The sequence below is a fragment of the Phyllostomus discolor genome, chromosome 1, assembly GCF_004126475.2.
Source record: "Phyllostomus discolor isolate MPI-MPIP mPhyDis1 chromosome 1, mPhyDis1.pri.v3, whole genome shotgun sequence".
Classification (NCBI taxonomy): domain Eukaryota; kingdom Metazoa; phylum Chordata; class Mammalia; order Chiroptera; family Phyllostomidae; genus Phyllostomus; species Phyllostomus discolor.
In genome coordinates this window covers 163,337,797-163,357,306 of record NC_040903.2, presented here as the reverse complement: position 1 = coordinate 163,357,306, position 19,510 = coordinate 163,337,797, and the positions used below count along the sequence as shown (strand labels likewise).

The following is a 19,510-nucleotide window of genomic DNA, read 5'->3' as shown; positions in this document are numbered from 1 at the left end:
GAGTTTATGCATGGAAGATTCTTGCTAATTAAGCTAATTTAGTTTTTATGGTCTTTTTACTACACCTCAATTCAACCACTTTTGATGCTTTATTCAAGCCTCTGAGCTAGGCACTGCTGAGCTAAAAAGATGAGTAGGTATAGTTTCGTCTCCCAGAAGCATGTATAGCGGCAACCAGACACATACATGACACAAAACACTAGTTAAATGCTAAACAAGAGTTACAAACCACCTTGGGGTTCAATGGAAAAACAATGAACAACTGGGCATTTGAGGGAAGGGGATAGGTAAGAATCAAGAACTATCTCATGGAAGCTGTATCATTTGGGATAAGCCTTAAATAAAAATAGTAGACAGATATTGGAAGAGTAGCATTACAGATAGAGAGTATAGCATGTGCAAGCCATGAAGGTAGAAAGAGGCAAATTCACGTGACTGTTTGGCAGAAGCATATGGAGTATACAGGACAAGTTGGAGATTGGCAATGGCCATAGAATGGATAATAAAAATGGAAAGAATAGCTTGAATGCCAGTGAGAGTTATGTTAACGCTGTTGTCTACTGGGAGCCACTAAAGAACTTTTGAGTGGGAGAATGATGTGGGGGCCATTTGCTCCTTTCCTATCGCTTTGTCTCCTGAACTCTAGGTCCTTTGCCTCTGTCCAACACAGCAACATACAGAAATTTCAGCCAATGAATCAAATTTCTGGTTTCCTAATCTGCCTATCAGGTATCTCATTTTGGAGAGCTGTCCAGAGTACAACAGAAATCCGGGCACTAGATTCTGTAAATGCACGCCCACTCTGTGTAGAATACTATCACATGCTAGAATGTTGAGGAGAGAGTGTTTAAGATGAAGAATACAGACAAGAGGTCCTTGGTAGATTTAAGGATAATACTTTGGCGAGTTATGATTTCAGAGTATTAAAGAGGAAACCAAATCGATAAGGAAAAAAAAAAAAAAAGATGGATGCAGACAGTAAATTCTAAGCAGTAAGCCAGTAACGAGACCGTAGCTGGTCAGACTTTCAAGGCAGCCCAGGACTAACATCGGTACTGGTGTGCAGTGAAGGGTGAAAAAATTGGAGGTTAGTTTGAGGTCACCCATCAGGCCTTGGAAGCACTATCCTCCTAGTGTAATGTTGAAAGGACTGGACCCTTCAGGCTGTTCAAATGGGCCTGGAGAGGCTATACATGTTTAGTAGTGTTAATGTTTTCTGTGACCTAGACTTACAGGCACCCAGGTAATCGAGTGGGGAGAGCGGAGTACCCTTAGCATGCAGAGAGCCTGGAGGTCTGAGAAGGCTGGTGCCTGCTGGGAAATCAAAAAGGGGAGTAGAACAAAGCTTTGGTGTTTTGCTGTGGTTAAGGCAGGACTCCAACCAGGCTCTTTCGGCCTGGTGCAGCGTTCACCCGGGGCCGAGGATACGTAAAGATAGGCCGCTCTTAGCTCCGTTTCTTGGCAGCACAGGGCCTCCCCGTCCCGGTGAGCAGGGGGGAGCTCGACAGTCAGCCGGGCGCTGCAGAGATTGGTTTTGCCCTTCCCTTTGCAGAGGCGCCCGGGAAAGGCGGGACGCCCGGGCCGTGGGGGCGGGGGTACCCGCCATGCCAGGCCTTCAGCTTCCCGCCGCCGCCGCCGCCGCCTCCAGCCCGCCACCCCCGCAGCACAGCCATCCGCAGCCTCAGTGAAGAGGAAGCGGGGCGGCAGCGGCAGAGGCGGAGGCACCGCCCTCTTGGCCCGCTTCCCGACCTGGCGGCCTCGCAGGACCCATGGCGGATTCCTCGCCCGTGCTGACCCTGCGGGAAGGCGGCCCCCGCGCACCCCGGCCCTCGGCCCCCTCGCCGCCGCCGCGCTCGCGCTCGAGCTCCGAGCCGGAGGAGGCCGAGCTGTCGCTGAGCCTGGCCCGCACCAAAACCCGCTCGTATGGCAGCACCGCCAGCGTGAACGCCGGCGTCTTTGAGCGGCATGTGGAGCACCGGGTCTGCGCGAGTGACACGCTGCAGGGCATCGCGCTCAAATACGGAGTCACGGTGAGCAGGCTGGGCCGCCGCGGCCGCGCGGGCTGCAGTGGTGGTGGGTGGAGGGAGCGAGGGAGGGTCGGGGGGAGGTAGGTGGAGAACGTCTCGGGGCGGGGCGTAAAAGTAGTGGGGGTCGAGGAGGCAGCCATAAGTCTCCCGGAGGCTCGGCCCCAAGCGCCAGATCCGTGCGCGGTGCTGGCGACAGCAATGGTCGCCAGAACTAGTCCTGTTAGCCAGAGGGGCAGGCCGCCAAGGCTCCCCGCCCCAGGTAGGTGCATCGAGTTCCCGGTGCCCTGCCCAGACTCCGACCGATCTGTCGCGTGAGGAAAGCCAAAGAGGACCAGGGCTTTGGTATCACCGGGAGCCGCGGTCACCGGATTTTCAGTCCTTTTCATGCCACCACGTATATATTTACTCAAAGCCTAACTGACCTGTGCACTTGAGCAGAGAAATTTGTTTTCTGTATAAACAAGCACTGTGATGAGTCAGGAATGGTAGTTGTTCCCGCAGGATGCTCTGGTTCTATCGATTATGCTTCTTTATTTAGAAGTGAAATTACACCCCTGGGCTCACTGGCAACTGTGAATGTGACATCTGTCGCTAAGCAGCAAGCCAAGAACTGTGGTCTGGGTGAGCTGGAGAGCTGTGTTTATTATAAATTTATCAGTGTGTCTGTCTTGGATATATTGCATTACACCTCTGGGAAGAACATGGAAACCTGAGGGAACATATTGTTTCATTAAAATTACTTATAATTAACTCTGAGCTATGTGATGGCCTTTTTGCATTTGAGTTATGTATCAGTTTTCAGTGTTCTTTCCTGAAGCATTTTAGATGGGATGGGAAGAAAGTTGATCTTTTCTATATCTCTCTTAAAGTGAAACTCTGGCCCTTGACCAAACACAGAGACTGAGGAATCTATTTTGCACATACAAGCTGGTATATGTTTACCTAGGAGGTCCTTCTGTCATGTAAACATTTTGAGAGCAAAGATCTTGCTGCACAGGCATGTGCTGACATTACCATGCCATGGATTGTCCCATTTTGCCCTCATGGGAGTTTCTAAATGTGACCTTAGGACTACAGTTCTTATGTGCATTAATGGGGCTGGGTTTGGGTCAAAGCCAGAGGAAAGGAGTTGGCAAATGACAGTAGCTACCTCCTGCTGAATGCCTGCTAGGTGCCAGGCGTTACATTTGTCCTGTTCCATCTTGTTCTTATTTAATTTGATTTTTCTCATAAGCCTTGAGATAGGTGTAATTAATCTCCTTTTTACAGGTGAGAAGATAGATGAGAGGTAAAGATATTTTCCAAATATGCTTATTCATTGAGGCCAACTTGAATCCACAAGTGATAAAACATTTGCTTTTCTCTAGCTATTACTTCTGATTTCCACCCATATTTTTATCCTGGTGTTATCAAGAGCTCTCTTAACATCAGCTCTCTTACTGAAGAAGGAAAGTCTTTTCTGTCTAGTCTCTATGGGTCTTACCACCTAGGCCAGGGTGACTGCACCTAGGAATCGGTGACATCCAGAGAAGTGATACTTCCCTGGTCACTAGCCACATCAGTCTCTCTGCCGTCCACTGCCCTCTGTGGTTTCAATGGACTTGCTTAGAGCTTCTAAGCATCTGCTCACTGCAGGTGTCCACCTTAGATCAAATGCTTTCTAACCCTTGTTTTTCACTTGTATAGATCCTCTTACTTATAACCTTATTACCCCTTTCTGTTAAAGTGTAAATCACATTTTTCGTCAGCTTTATAAAGACACTTGGTTTGAACATGTTAAGCTGAATATAATGAACTAGAATCTATAGACACAAACAGTCTATTACAGGGTTTCTCAACGGCAGCCCTATTGACATTATGGACTGGATGATTCTTTGTTGAGGGGAGGGTTGTCCTGTGCATTGTAGGATGTTTAGCAGCATCTCTGACCTCTACCTATAGATGCCAGTAGTACCCCCACCCCAACCAGACATTGCCAAATGTTCCTGGGGAAGAAACTCACTGTTGGTTGAGAACCACTGGTTTATTACATATATATTATTTACTTTGGGCTGTGAACTATAAATTTCAACTTTATAGTTCAGAGCTTATAAAGTTGATGAAACTTCAACTGATGAAATTTTTAGAAACTTTTCCACTGATTATGTAGAACTAATGAAAGTGATAATATGTAACAGTGAAGTGATGTTCTTGCTTTAATTAATATCGGCACCTATTCACTGGATTTACTCATTGTAAATTGAGATTTTAGGTAGAAGCTATAAAGGCAGAAAGGCTTTCCTGTTTCCCTGACTGAGCAGAAAGAATTTGAGTAAGTTTCTAACATTGACTGCCAAGATCATCAATATATTTAAACTATTGTTTAAAGGAGTACGTAACGAGATGTTGGAGATTTAGAGACCGAAGGTGGTACACCTGGAAATTAAGAGTGAATCCAGGCAAACATTTGACTTGAACATCCCATGTCTGGCAAGAGCAGAGTACATCTCTCTAGTCTTACTCAGCAGAGCAGGAACTCTCAGGGAAGCCTGTCTGTGGATGACAGCTCCCTGGCCACCAGCTGGGAGTCCAGACAGGCCCTCAGGCCCTCGGTGGGGGACACTGATGAAAGCCAGTAGTATTTTAGGTATAAGGAGGTTCCCAGAACAAAGACTCTGACAAGAAGCGAAGATGGAGACCTGGTGGCCAGTCCTGGGTTACTAGGAGAAGAGCTTGGAAACTGGCTATCTGAAGTGGAACTCAGTGACTAGCAGCAGTGTGCATCCCAAGATGTGGAAACAGATGAGTTCCTCAAACTTGCCTGGATAGGAGAATGCCCTGGGACAGACTAAAAAGAAAAGATTCTAGCTGATCTTGAACTCACTGGATCAGAACATTCAGAAAGGGGACTCAGGAATCTTTATGTTTTTATACGTGGCCTCTTTGCTAGTTCCCAAAGCACCGTCCCTTCCTGGAGGGCCTTCACACTTGCTGTTCCATCTGTCTGGAACACACTTCCCCTGAGAGCTGTATGCAGGGCCCCGTTCATGGGTGTGTGACCGTGCAGTCACACAGGGCCCCATGTTCATAAGAGCCCTGCACTTGGTTTAATGCTCTGCTGTTGCCACCTGGAAGTTTTTAATAATTTGTCAACAAGGGCCCCGCATTTCCTCTTTTCACTGGGCCCTACAAATCGTGTAGCTGATCTTGGCTGTGTAACTTGCTCCCTCAGTGCCTTCAGGTCTTTGCTTAACTGTCTCCTCTACGAGACCTTCCTGACTACTCTAGGTCAAGTTGCAAGTCTCCTCCCCTTTACTGCCTTGCTTTCCTAACAGTATTTGTCATTCATCTAATTTTTCTTTTTTCTTTTTTTCCAGCTTCTATCTTTTTGGTGATACATTAGTGAATGAATAAAAATCCATGCCTTCATGGAGCTTATATTTTAGTCAGTGGAGACAGTAAGTAAATGAAATATGTTATATGCCAGGTATTGATAAGCACAGTGAAAAAAAAATGAAGCAGGGAAAGGAGATAGGGAGGGCTATCTCCCTGTCTGGAGATAGGTGGAGGTGGCTGCAATTTAAAATAGTGTGGCCGTGGGAGACCTCCCTAAGAAAGATGTGCAGGAAGAAGGCATGCAGATATCTGTGAAGAATATTCCAGGCAGAAGGAACAGCAAGTGGTGCAAAGGCCCTGAGGTGGGAACCTATAGTATGGCTGGTGCTTAGAATGCAATAGGGTGTATTTGGACCAGATACCTCAGGGCCCTAAAGGCCATTGTAAGAATTGACTTTTTCTCTTAATGAGTTGGGAAGCATTGGAGAAATTTGAGCAGAAGAGTGACATGATCTAAGCTATGCATTAAAAGGATCACTCTGGCCCTGTCTGGGTAGCTCAGTTGGTTAGAGCATTGTCCAATACACTGAAAATGCGGGTTTGATCCTCGATGAGGGCACATTACAAGAATCAATCAATGAATGTATAAATAAGTAGAACAACGAATCAATGTTTCTCTCTCTCTAAACTCAATAATTTAAAAAAAAAAAGACCACTCTGGCTGCTGCTTTGAGAATAGGCTGGTGTGGGATGGGAGTAGTGGAGGTGGGGAGGGTGCCAAGGCAGATAGAATAGAGGCTTTGCAACAATGTAGGTGAGAGGGTAGTAGTTTGGACCAAAGCAGTAGAGAAGTGGTGAAATGGTTGGATTCTAGGTAATCTGATGATATGCTATACATTTTCTGTGTATTTGTTTACTGTTTTGTTTGAGTATCTCTGCCCTAGAGATGGGCCAAGGGATCCAGGAAGCTTCTGTATAGGAAGGAAAATTGTGGACCTGGCCAGGCATTCCAGTTCTGCCAGTGACTTAGGAAATATCTTAATGACTCTTTCCACCATCCCTTCTAAAGTCATTTATAGCTAATTATAAGTGACAGACATTATTTTTTGACTTAACTTATTGAGGCTGGTTTGTTCGAGGCCCTGTGCTGGATGCTGGAGCTACAAGATAATACATGCTGTCTTCTTTTTATTCACAGCAAGTTTATCAGCTGCTGCTTTCCCCTAGCCTATAGCTGCTTGAGAAGCCAGGTTGCTTGTGATTTATCTCTGTATATTCTGTGTCCAGCCTGAGTCTGGCACATACATGGTGGGCCCTCCACATATGTGTGGCTTAGTCCACAGGAAAGCCTGGCTGGTCTGAAGTCACTGGGCCCTGGAGTTGAGCAGACCCCTAGAGATGGGGCCTAGGGTCTGGGTTGAATGAGGGGGTGCATTCTGCTTGACTTGAATTGCAAAGTTGGGTTTGAGGCTAGCTCTCTAACCTGCAGAAAGAAGACTACTGCTGCAGCTAGTACTTGGTGCTCCTTTCCTCTCCTGCCCACAGCATTGGGTCTTTATATCGAAATAAATATAGATTTAGATTTGAATGTCTCTAGCAGAGTAAGAGGCATTTTAGAAAATGCTTCTGGGAAACAGAAACTCTTTGGGCTGAGTTGAGAAACTATTGAGTAAAGTTCAAATTTCAGACATGAACTTGTTAGGGCTGGAATTTCCCTGGCTGTGCTTGTCTGCACTGAGGCATTAAGGCTCTTTACCTAATCTAGTTTACTAGGTTCTGCTTACTCTCTTAGTTGGATGTAAGCCTCCGGAGGAGAGTAACAAGCTTCAGGCAGCCACTGCAAACTCTTTGTTTGGAAACCCTGAAACAGTGTTCAGAATAGAAACTGAAAGTGGTTAGGCAGGGAGGGGACCTATTATTTGCATAAATATTTTTCATCTCTTTGCTTTCCCCTGGCAACTTGCCCATCCTCTCCCTTCTCCAGAGGCCACAATACCTCCAGTGCCCTTACTCACCTCCTGTTTTATTACCAGGGTCTTTATTACCAGTGAGTTGCCAAGCCCAGGCACTTCTTAACACTTCCCCTAACAGAAGTCACTTTGCTGAGAAAAGGTGAAATGATTGTCACTTTAGGGGAGCCAGTGTTGGGAGTTAGAAATGCAGATGTAGTAGTAAATCGTTCGTGTTTATAACTTGAACACGAACTGCTGGTTGCTGCTGCTGGAAATTGTTGACCTTTGCTGGTCAAAGGGAGGAGAACCATAAATAAATACTGCCACTTGTAGTGAGAGGTATGGTAAAATTGCCTTTAGTATTGGGGGGGTAATAGATTCTCATGTGTTCTTTTTTAAAAAATAGCTTTATTGAGAAATAATTTACATAGTGCACAGTCCACCCATCTTAAGTGTAAAATTCAAGGACTTTTAGTAAATTTACAGAGTTGTGCAACCATCACCAGAATCCAATTTTAGAACAGTTCCATCACCCTGAAAACCTCCCTGGGCCCATTGCCCTTACTTCTCGTTCCCTTCTCCAGCCCTAGGCAACCACAAATCTACCTCCTAACCTATAGATTTGCCTTTTCTGGACATTTCATATAAATGGAGTCTCATACATCCTTCTGAGATAGCTTGGAGAAGAATTAAATCCTTTTCCCCTTAGCACATGGCAGTGGAGGAGTCTGATTACCACCAAAATCTAAAACTTAACAGGAGACAGTGGGGTAGTGAATCCGGCACTTACTAGAAAATGATCTGGAGACAATTCTAGAATATTTAAGTCTCTTTTCTTTTCTGAAAAATGATCATCAAATGAGAGTTGTGTATATGTGAAAATATTCCACAAGCCACACAGTGATGTGTGTTAGTTGTTTATCCTGAAATGTCTTTGGAAGGGTGTGTCTTTCTTGAGGAATGGAGAGTGTTAACCTAAAAATAAAAGGCCTTTCAAGAGAGGCAACATGCACTGATTGAGATCAATGAGAATAACTATTTGGGAAACGTTAATTCAAAAAGAAGCCTGATTAGGAGAAGAAGGCAGTGGGTATTTATGAGAAAGGAGGAGGGAACAATGGCATCGGTAGGAGGGAGACTTTTCTGTTGGTGCAGATACTGTAACAGTGATGTTAATTCTAAACAATGTTTTACACCTTTAGTCCAGTGGTCATCAGCCCAGTGGTCATAGTAACTGCTTTCTTGTTATCTTTGCGAACAGTGTTTTGGTAAACAATATTTTTTCAGGCTCAGCCCGCAGGTTATTTCGCCCTGTTTTGGACATTCCAAGGTTTGAGACTTAAGACATGCAAGGCAGTTCTTCTCATGTGGCAGCTCCGGCTACTTTTTAAAGTGGCTCCATTTATATTATTGTTTATAAGAGAAAGAAGAAAATTTGACTGTCACTTTAACCGTTGGGCAAGTGGCCTGGTGACGCTGGCCAGAGTTGCCTTCAGGAGCGTTCTTGGCCATCCTCAGCAGCTGCTGTTGAGCTACCTGTGGTGGGGGCAGTTTTACAATTTCCCCTAGAGTAAAACCACCTTTATAGAAAGCATTTATGGGGGTCACTTTATCTTTTTGTTTATTTTTATCCTCACCTGAGGACATGCTTAATGATTTCAGAGACAGGAAAGGAGGGAGAGAGAGGAGAGAAACATTAATGCAAGAGAGAAACATTAATCAGTTGCCTCTCCTATGTGCTGTGACCAGGGACTGAACTGCAACCTAGGTGTGTGCCCTGACTGAGAATCAAACCTGTGACCCTTTGGTTTATGGACCACATTCCAACCAACTGAGCCACATGGGCCAGGGCTACAGGGGAGTCATTTCAAATAAATTATTTTTAAGTTGTTGATGGCACTTGTTCTACCTGATTTCATCGTGGTTGACCTTACAGCCATCCTGTTAGCTCTTATTTATTCTGCAATCTATTTCTTAGTAAGCAGACAGTAAACTTAATTCTTATTTTACTTTTTAAATTAAACTTACTGGGGTGACACTGGTTAATAAAAACACACAGGTTTCAAGTGTACAACTCACTAAAACGTCATCCTAACACTGTGTCCTGTGCTCACTGCTCTCTCTGTCCCCATTTGTCAGTAAACTTGATTGAGCCATGCTATTCAGTCCTGATTAGAAAAGACTTCTGAAATGAAAGCATTTGATCGCTATACCTCTCCCCTCCTCATCTACCCCCAAGAAACAGAGGGTAGTTCTGTGTCACCTTGAAAAGGTCACACTTTCTATTGTCAACATTAATGGGGCATTAGAAAAGGTTGAACAGAGGACAGGAAGGGCAGCTGTGGAGTTTTCCAGGTCTTCCCTGGACCGGGTCATGGCTTTTCTTCACTTTATGAGAGGTGAACTCCCAGATCATTAGGCTCATCTAAGCTCAGGTAAAAGCATAAAACATTCCTGAAACATCATTTCACTGTTTGGAATGATTTACAGTCTCTTGTCTGTGCCGTTGTGGTTTCCTCCATCCTGGGCTTCCTTGTTTCCACTGATGCTAATCATTTACACAGAGCTGCCGGAGTGATCTTTAACTCTAATCACATCATGTCACTCCCGGCCTTCACCGTCTGATGGCCTCCCATCACTTTTAAAATGAAATACAGATTCCTCACCTTGGCATCCAAGGCCCTGCGTGGCCTCCAGCCACACCGTTTTTTCCTGCTCTGGGGCCTTTGCTGCTGTTCTTCCTGGCTGGAATGTCCCCCCCCCCCCCCCCACCCCTGGCATTTTGCATGGCTGGTTTCATTCCTTAACTTTACTATAGGTAACAGAGTTTGAAGCCTATGTAGTTGGTTCAAGCCATAGTTTGTAAAGGAGGACAAGCTAAGATCATAGTAGTTGCCTCTGAAAACAAACAAAGTACACACCTCGGGGCAGTGACGACATACAGCGTTATTCATCCTGGCTTATTTGCCTGAATTTTTTTTCTCTTACTTTGTGGGAGAAATATCTTTTATTGGGAGAAATTCTTACCTCTTCTCATTTGCTGAACATTTGTTAGGATCTGCTCTTACCTGTTGCTTTCTCACATTTAACCAAATTTAATGATAATAGTTGCTAACATTTCTGAGTGCTCCTGTGTGCCTGCATTGTTCTAAGTGCTTTTCATGAATCAAATTACTTAATCTTCATAATGATCATATTATGTGTAAGGTACTATTCTTAGCCCTAGTTTACAGAAAGGAAAACAGGTATAGAGAATAATTAGAAAGTGGCAAATCCACAATTTAAACCCAGAAAATGTGGCCCTGAAGCCGCATTCTAACTACTACCTTATATTAGACTCATTTACCATTTTCACCTTCCTACTCAAAACTGCTCATCCTTAAACTGGTTTCCACCTGGATGCCCACTGTGTCTGGATATCTCCGGTGTCCTTGATGTTGGTATCCCGTGTGTCCTATTAGAGTGTAGCTATAAAGGTCAACATGCGCTTTAAATGTTTGCTGACAAATACCCAGAGGGTGCCAGTTCTGACCCCAATTTAAGGAAGCTCACGGACTAGTTACAGAGGCAGTTCTATTGGTGAATCAATTGTACATCAGCATGACAAGAGCCAGGGGAGCCCTGCCCTTCAATCCCTGTGGACTCCCTGACTACGCCAGCCTTTGACCTGGTCACCTTCTCTCATGCTCCCTGTCATTGCCCCTGCCTGGCTGTGAGTGATAGATGTATCAGTCAGGATCCTGGCATGATACAGATAGTGGACTCAGAAGGTGTGGCCAAAGAGAGTTTCATAAAAGGGTATGTACAGAAGTGTGTGCAGAATTGAGGGACCCCACAAAGGATGGTTGAAGCACCCAAGACTGACAATGTCAGGGTGATATTACTGACCGCCCCCCCCCCCCCCCCCCCCCGGCCTCAAGGCCAGGGGAAGGAGCAGTATAGCTGACTGGGGGGGGGGGCTGCCTGGCAAGAACTTTGTCACAGAGGGATGCAGCCGCTGGAGTCAGGGTGTAGTTGTTCTCCTGGTGTCTTCCTTTGGAACACGAACAGGAATTCCAAGGACAAGGGGGCTTGGGTAGTACAGTTAAGACGACAGCCTCCTGGGGTTCAAAAGAGGCTCAAGAAGAGTTGGAGATGGATTGGGAGGTCAGGATGGGTTTACAGAATATCTAACACACCATTACTTACTACCCATTTCTGGTTACTACTCTGGGTTTATCGTCTATGCCTGTCCCTCTGACCTATATCCATCCATCCGTCTATATACCTATCAAAACATCCAACCATCCTAAGCATTTATTGCGTATACAATCTTTGTTAGATTGTGGGCTATACAAATAACAGTTCTCATCTTGAAGGAATTCAGTTTACAGATCCTAAGCCCTGCCTCAGGATCTGATTAGATCCTGATGTTTCTGCCCTCTGTTATTATTCCCAGAAAACAATGACGATTAGCAATTGTAGGTCCCTGCCAATAAGCATTTTAGGGGCACTGTGTCAGTGAGGGCTCTTTCATTCACAAGTGGCAGAAAACCTAACTCAAATTGGCTTAAGCAAAAAACAAAGAAAATGGCATTTATTGGCTAATGGAAATGAAGGTCCTAGGGTATCCTAGCTGCAAGCTTTGATGTAGGTCTGATTGCTCTCCTCCAAGATGGCCTCCTTGTCAGGTTCCAGGAGGTGGGAAGGAGGGTTGCTAGCAGCTCCAGGCCCATCTCCTTCCAGCAGGAAAAACATAGGAATTTAACCTCCCAGACCCAGTGGCTTTGAATTATTCTGAGATGGGACTGTGACCTATCATGAAAGCCAGGGCACTGTGACACGTGAAAGGACAGGAGTGAATCACAGGCTCACCCTGGAGCCAGGGGAGAGCTTCATGTCATTGGAAGCTCATGGGCTAAGAGAGATGGAGAGGTCGATACTAAGTGGCAAATACAAGGGATACTAAAGGCAGATTAGACTATACCTGAACCTGCTGTGGATAAGGTATTCAGGTTATTCAGCTCTTTCAATACTTGGGATTTTTAGATTTTAATTTTATCTCTAAACACACCGGCCTATTCATGGTCTCTCTTTCTCACCTTTGCCTTCTCACTTTTAACTAAGAACAAGAACACTAAAGACCACCCACTCTACACAAAAGATACTGTAATGTAATGTCTTTAAAAGGTAAAAAGAAGGCTTTGAATGTATTATTTGTGTGGATTCAGCTTACAGTAAGAAAGTTGGAGGAATAGAATGCATTTATTTAACTAATGCTTTTTCAGACTCTTTGAAGTAGAAATCTAATTTTTTCACTCAAATCGGTTTGACATTAAGGGATCTTCATAATTTATTCCCATTAGTCATGAACTCTCATCCTGGTGTTATATGGGCCTTAGAGTCAAACAGAAATTCCGGCTCATGTATTTAAAGAACCATATGCACTTTGTCCAATCAGTTATCTGTGTTCTTTTATTTCTTCATTAGAAATGGAGAGGAGTAAGTACCATATACTGCCAGGCACTCTGCTAAATAGTCTCTATCTATCTCTGTTTTGTATCTATCTATCTATCATGTATCTCCTCTCTGCACATATGTGTATAAACTCTCATTTAATCCTTCCAACAACCCTGTGAAGAATAGATACCTGTTTTACACATGAAGAAACAGATTCAGTGAGAAAACCAACGAGCTCATGTTCATACAGTCTTGGTAGAGTCAGGATTTGAAACCAAGTCTGTCAGATTCCCAAACAGGCTCAGTACATACCTTATATGAAAAAGTTGTGGTGAAAATTAGATGTTACAGTGAATGCAAAGAGCCTAGCATGTTGAGAGTCCCAGGCTAGCTGGGTGGAGAAGTCTGCAGATACCTTATAATACGGTGTGATGGACCTAAGAGTAGGCACTTCGAAAGAAGCCAGTCAGAGAAAGATAAATACCATTCAATCTCATATATGGAATCTGACGGACAAAATAAACTGACGAACAAAATAAAAACAGAGCATGGATACATGGAACAGACTGACAGCTGTCGCGTGGAGAGGGGGAGGTGATGCTGGATGAAAGAAGGGGAAGGGCTTAGCCAGAGAACACATGTGCATGACTCACAGACACAGACAACAGTGCGGTGATGGCCAGAGGGAAGGGGGCAGGGGCTGGGTGGAGGTGGGCAATGGGGGTGAAAATGGGGACATCTGTAATAGTCTCAACAATAAAAATAAAGGTAAAAAAAAAGTAGGTACTTCTCCACACACTCAGTACCAGCATAGTTTGAGTCCTAGGTGGACTTACCAGCATTGTGGACTCAGGCATGCCACTGAACTCTTTTGACTGTTTCATTTCTGAAAAGGAGGTACTAATACCTAGATTGCAGACCTGTTAATGAAGGTTAAACTAGGTTAAGTGATGGATGTAAATTCCATTCCCCCTTCATCCCCAGCTCCTATCCGCATTTCTGTGCCTAGAGAAGTCACCCAAAAGCTGTGAATGAGTTTGAGGTTGTAGAAACCTGTATTAAATTCCAGCTCTCCATCTGCCATTTGTATTATGACTCCATGGGACACAACCTGTATGAGTTTGGTTTCTTTTACTTGTAAAGCGCAAGTACCTCCTCAAGTACCTACTTTATTAGGTAGAAAAAATGAGATACTGTATGTAAAGTGCTCCCCACCTCCTTTCCTTAACTGTCCCAATTCTACCTGTTCTTCAAGGTCCATTTAAAGGTAAAGGAATCAAAATCAGAATCCCACCTTCTCTGTGAGGCCTTTCTTAATACACCATTCTTCCAAATTCTCCCTGTGCTTGTCTCTGTACCACCGCCTGCACCTATTGTGCTGCCCCCATATAATTCAAGAGACACAGGAAACACCCCATAAGTAAAATAACAGCACTAGTAAATTTTTAAAAAATCAGATAGTAGAAATTTTAAGATAGGAATGGAATTTATTACACAAATGCTAAAAATTCTATATTGTTTTAACTTTGGAGATTGAAGGCTGCTTGGTAAAAGCTGTCTCGCAGTGCAGTTACTATAGTGGGGGAAATTAGTCTGTCCTATTTTAAAACTAGGAGACAGAATTTCTTGAAATAACTGGGGGTATCTTAGGAGATGACAAAACCCAAATTAAAAATCTCAGATCCAGAGACAGCATTGCACACATTTTGCATACATTGCAAATATTTTTACCTGTGTGGTTGTAATGAGCCCTACTTCCACTTTTATTTATTTGTAACTCTGTGTCCTTTTTTATATTTTAGATGGAGCAGATTAAAAGGGCAAATAAACTCTTTACCAATGACTGTATATTTCTGAAGAAAACTTTGAACATCCCAGTTATTTCGGAGAAGCCTTTGCTGTTTAATGGACTTAACTCAATTGATTCTCCCGAAAATGAAACTGTCGATGGCCGATTTTCTCATGAAGAAGGGCTGGTGGCGGCTGCAGAAGCCCTGTCTCCTCCCAGTCCTCCAGCACCTGAGGTTCAGCCCGTTACGCCTGAGGAAGTGTCAGCCAGAGATTTCCTGCAGAGACTAGACCTGCAGATTAAGTTATCAACACAGGCGGCCAAGAAACTAAAAGAAGAAAGCAGGTAAAAATACTCTGGTAAAGTGTCAGAAGCTGAATAATATGCTCTTAAGTTATTCTTACTTGGTCAAATTTTCTTTCCTTTTTTTGCTTTAAATAACTATATTTTAATTCCAGAAAGACATTTTTAATATGTGAAATCTAAACAGAGCCACTGCATTCTATGTAAGACTTTATCTGTTGCAATGCTTTGTCACTGTGGTTTATTATAAAAAGTTTGCTTCTTTGCTTGAATAGCATAATTTGTCCAGCTAGCGATTCTGGACAGCAGCCAGGGAGAGACATCTAGCTGACACCCTCAAAGGAAGTGGTGCCCTAGAGAATACTTCGTAAAATACTGATCCTTATAAAGTTTGTCAAAGCCATTGTGCGTTGTTTGTTCCCAGATGATTTTTACGTAAGCTCTCATGTGAGTTTTTTCCTTTCTTCTTTAACTTGGTACTAGGCAGACTTTTCTTTCTCCTAGAATATTGGTTTCCTTCTTCCTTTATGATTTCAAGGATGGCTCAACCTACCATGTTTCCTTTTTTGCCCTGGCTACCAGAAAGATTGCAACTAAAACTGGTGCTTAATTAAAACACTGTATGATTTCTTATTGTTAATATATTTTATCCTTCTCCTTCATCCTGATTTTTAATTTCTATTTTATTCATCTTACATGTATCCCCTTTGTTGTAGGCATCTCAAATCCTTTTAAGAGATGAAATATTAAAAATATAAATGGATATAAAAAGAATATAATTAAATCTTGATTTAAGTTTCATTACTTTATTTAAATGTAATATAAATATATAACAAGTGCCATTCTTTCTTACAATAACTGAGAAATTAATAAAATGGAGTCAATAAGGTACACTCAGTGCATACTTGCATGTCATATAACATTACAATGTAAGTTAATATACACCTGCACTTCTTGGGCAAGTGGATATTAAGTTGTATGATCAGTGTAGTTGTTAGTTTTCTTTTTTTAAAAAGATTCTATTTATTTATTTATTTATTTTTAGCGAGGGGAAGGGAGGGAGAAAGAGAGGGAGAAAAACTTTAATGGGTGGTTGCCTTTCACATGCCCCCCTACTGGCCACCTGGCCCACAACCCAGGCATGTGCCCTGACTGGGTATCAAACCAGTGACCCTTTGGCTCGCATGCTAGCACTCAGTCCACTGAGCCACCGCAGCCAGGGTGTATTAGTTTTTTGAACACAGTATTTATTTTATTTAAAAAAATTTTTTTTCATTATTTTTTTAAAGATTTTTATTTATTTATTTTAGAGAGGGAAGGGAGGGAGAAAGAGAGAGAGAAACATCAATGTGTGGTTGCTGGGGGCCACAGCCTACAACCCAGGCATGTGCCCTGACTGGGAATCGAACCTGCGATGCTTTGGTTCGCAGCCCACACTCAATCCACTGAGCTACACCAGCCAGGGATGAACACAATATTTTAAAAAATTATTTTATTGATTATGCTATTACAGTTGTCCTGCTTTTTCTCCATTTGCCCCCCTCCACCTATATGCCCCAGATCCCCAGGCAAGCCCCCCACCATTGTTTGTGCCCATGGGTCATGCATATAAGTTCTTTGGCTACTCCATTTCCTCTACTGTACTTTACATCCCTGTGGCTGTTCTGTAACTACCCATTTGTCTTCTTAATCCCCTCACCTCTTCATCCTTTTCCCCACAGCCCCCTCCCATTGGGCAACCATCAAAATGCTCTCTGTATCTATGATTCTGTCTCTGTTCTTCTTGTTTGCTTAGTTTGTTTTTTAGAATCAATTGTTGATAAATATTTATTGCCATTTTATTGTTCATACTTTTGATCTTTTTCTTCAATAAGTTCCTTTAACATTTCACATAATAATGGTTTGGTGATGATAAACTCAAGAGTTTTTTTCTTGTGTGGGAAGCTCATTATCGGCCCTTCAATTCTAAATATCTTTGCTCAGTAGAGCAGTCTTAGCTGTAGGTTCTTACTTTTCATGACTTTGAATATTTCTTGCCAATCACTTCTCTTACAAAGTTTCTTTTGAGAAAACTTATGGGAACTCCTCTGTAGGTAACTTTTTTTCTCTTGCTGCTTTTAATATTCTCTCTTTAACTTTAATGTTTGGCACTTTAATTATGATGTGTCTTGGAGTCAGCCTCTTTGCATCCATCTTGAGGGGGACTCTCTGTGCTTCCTGGACTTGCATGTCTATTTCCTTCACCATATTAGGAAAGTTTTCTTTCATTATTTTTTCAAATAGATTTCCAATTTCTTGTGCTTTCTCTTCTCCTTCTGGCACCCATGAGATGTGAATGTTGGATTTATTAAGGTGTCCCAGAGGCTGCTTATACTGTCCTCATTTTTTGGATCCTTTTTTTTCTTCTTCTTGTTCTGATAGGTTGTTTTTTTTTGTTTTGTTTTGTTTTGCTTGCTTATGTTCCAAATCATTGATTTGATTCTTGGCTTCATCCACTCTCCTTTTTTTCCCTGTAAATTGTTCTTTATTTCAGGTAGTGTATCCTTTGTTTCTGACTGGATCTTTTCAATGTTGCTAAGGTCCTCACTAAGTTCCTTGAGCATCCTTATAACCAATGTTTTGAGCTCTGAATCTGATAGATTGCTTATCTCCATTTCATTTAGCTCTTTTTCTGCAGTTTTGATGTATTCTTTCATTTGGGCCATGTTTCTCTATCTCCTTGTTTTGGCAGCCTCCCTGTGTTTCTTTCTATGTATTAGGTCAAGCTGCTATGACTCCCTATCTTGGTAGCATGGCCTAACGTAGTAGGTGTCCTGTAGGGTCCAGTGGCACAGCTTCCCCTATCACCCAAGCTGGGTACTCAAGGTGCACACTTCATGTGCACTGAGTACACCCTCCCCTTGTAGTTGAGCCTTGGTTGCTGTTGGCAAATCAATGGGAGGGATTTTCCCAAGCCAGTCAGCTGCAAGGATTTTCTGTGTCCACAGACCACCACCCTCCACCCTCCATGGAGGATCAGCTGTTCAGGAGCACGGTGGTGGTGCTCTGACAGTGGTCTGTAGCTGGGTGTCCACTGGGTGTGTTAGCCCTGAGGTTTCCTGGGTAAAGGAGGCCAAGGTCTGCCCCAACCTGTGTTTTGCCCAGGGCCACCCTGCCTTAGTTATAAAGCAATCCAAGATGGCTGCTAGTTGTGCTGAGCTTGGAGATTCCCAGGCAAAGCCAAGCTGTGAATCTAGGCTGGCTGGGGTTAGTCCTGGGCCTGGGGCTCACTGAGGCCACCTGTTTGTGTTTGAGAGGATTTATGAAGTTGTGAAGCATGAGTCAAGACCAGCATTCATATGTAAAAGCAGTTTGGATGGGCCCATAAGTTTGGTGGGGTGGAGTCTCTGGGGAGCTCCAAGGCAGGTCAAGCAGTGTTAGCCAGGTTGATGGAGTCTCAGATATGACACCAACTTGCTGGCTCTGTGAGGGGAGAGTTTGGAAAAAGGACAATGGTCTCTGCTTACCTTGATGCCAGAGACTAGTTTCTCCCATTATGCCACTGGTGCCTTTCAAGCTGCTACCCTGGTACTGGAGCTCAGAGTCAGTGAGTCTGAGTATATGAGTCCATGTGTGGGTTCTTTAAGAGGAACTGCTTGGGGCTCCAGATGTTTCTTCCACTGACTCAATCTCCACTGATTTTACAGCCAAAAGTTGTGGGGACTTATCTTCCTGTCAATAGAACCCTGGGCTGGGGGGCCTGATGTCGGACTGGAACTCCTCCCTCTCAAGATGTCCCTCCCAAATTTTTGTCCACCACATGTGAGTGTGGGACCAGCCTGTTCTGCATCCGCGCCCTTTCTGCCAGTTTGGATGGATGTGGTTTCTTTAATTCTGTAGTTGTCAGACTTCCATTCAACTCGATTTCTGATGGTTCTGGGTGATGGTGGTTCTATATTTTAGTTGTAATTTTGATGTTGTTGTGCGAGGAGGGAGCCATGTCTGCCTATGCCTCCATGTTGACTGGAAGTCCTGAATACATTTTTAAACACTGTATTATAAACACTGGTTTATACTGTATTCCTTTTTTTTTTTTTTCCAGAGAAGACGACAGTCCCTATGCAACTTCACTCTATCACAGTTAGATGATCAGGGGTCATAATCTCACCTGATTAAGCGATGGTTGGATCATAAAGAAACCAACAACTGAAGATTCAAAAGCATTTCTTTTGGACTCTGAGTGTACATCTTTAAATCACAGTTAAGTAGTTCCACCTGCTGCAGTTGCACTGAAGTGATTAGTTGCCTCTGGCTTTCCGTAATTTTAAGTCTGCATTATGGCATGAAACAAAACTGTATCCTGGAGCTCATCACTTTTATAGTGGTGGTAGTTTTTAGACTTGCTTTTGTAAATACTGTCTGACATAAAGCATCAAAGACTATTTACATAGCCAAGCTAAAAACTGTTTATTTCTTGAGAATTCCTAGTGATATGAAAAATATGGTTGCCGTTTAAGTGATGCTGATTTTGCTATGTGTTTGTAATTAAGTGCTATATATTTCAATATGTATTACATATTCTGAATTACTATAAAGAACCAAATTTTGTCTGCTATTTTGTAAAAATAAACTCCCAAAGTCTAAAAAAATAAACTATGTTTTTATATTTGAGTCTCCAATTTTTTTAAATGAGAAAATTAACTTGA

At 43.2% G+C, this 19,510-nt stretch overlaps 1 protein-coding gene across 1 annotated transcript; it reads left to right on the top strand.

Moving 5' to 3' along the window:
• The first annotated feature begins 1,483 nt into the window (after nucleotides 1–1,483).
• Nucleotides 1,484–19,291, top strand: LOC114492391 (lysM and putative peptidoglycan-binding domain-containing protein 2). Its single transcript, XM_028506647.2, has 3 exons — nucleotides 1,484–2,030; nucleotides 14,536–14,867; nucleotides 18,907–19,291. The coding sequence occupies exons 1-3, from the start codon at nucleotides 1,770–1,772 to the stop codon at nucleotides 18,947–18,949; spliced, it is 636 nt and encodes a 211-aa protein (XP_028362448.1). The 5' UTR covers nucleotides 1,484–1,769; the 3' UTR covers nucleotides 18,950–19,291.
• The last annotated feature ends 219 nt before the right edge of the window (nucleotides 19,292–19,510 follow it).

Excerpts from the sequence above, each read along its gene's own strand:
- LOC114492391 (XM_028506647.2), top strand. The coding sequence starts at position 1,770 with ATGGCGGATTCCTCGCCCGTGCTGACCCTGCGGGAAGGCGGCCCCCGC. Across the intron at positions 2,031-14,535 it reads CGCTCAAATACGGAGTCACG|ATGGAGCAGATTAAAAGGGC; the intron begins GTGAGCAGGCTG and ends TTTATATTTTAG. Across the intron at positions 14,868-18,906 it reads AAACTAAAAGAAGAAAGCAG|AGAAGACGACAGTCCCTATG; the intron begins GTAAAAATACTC and ends TTTTTTTTCCAG.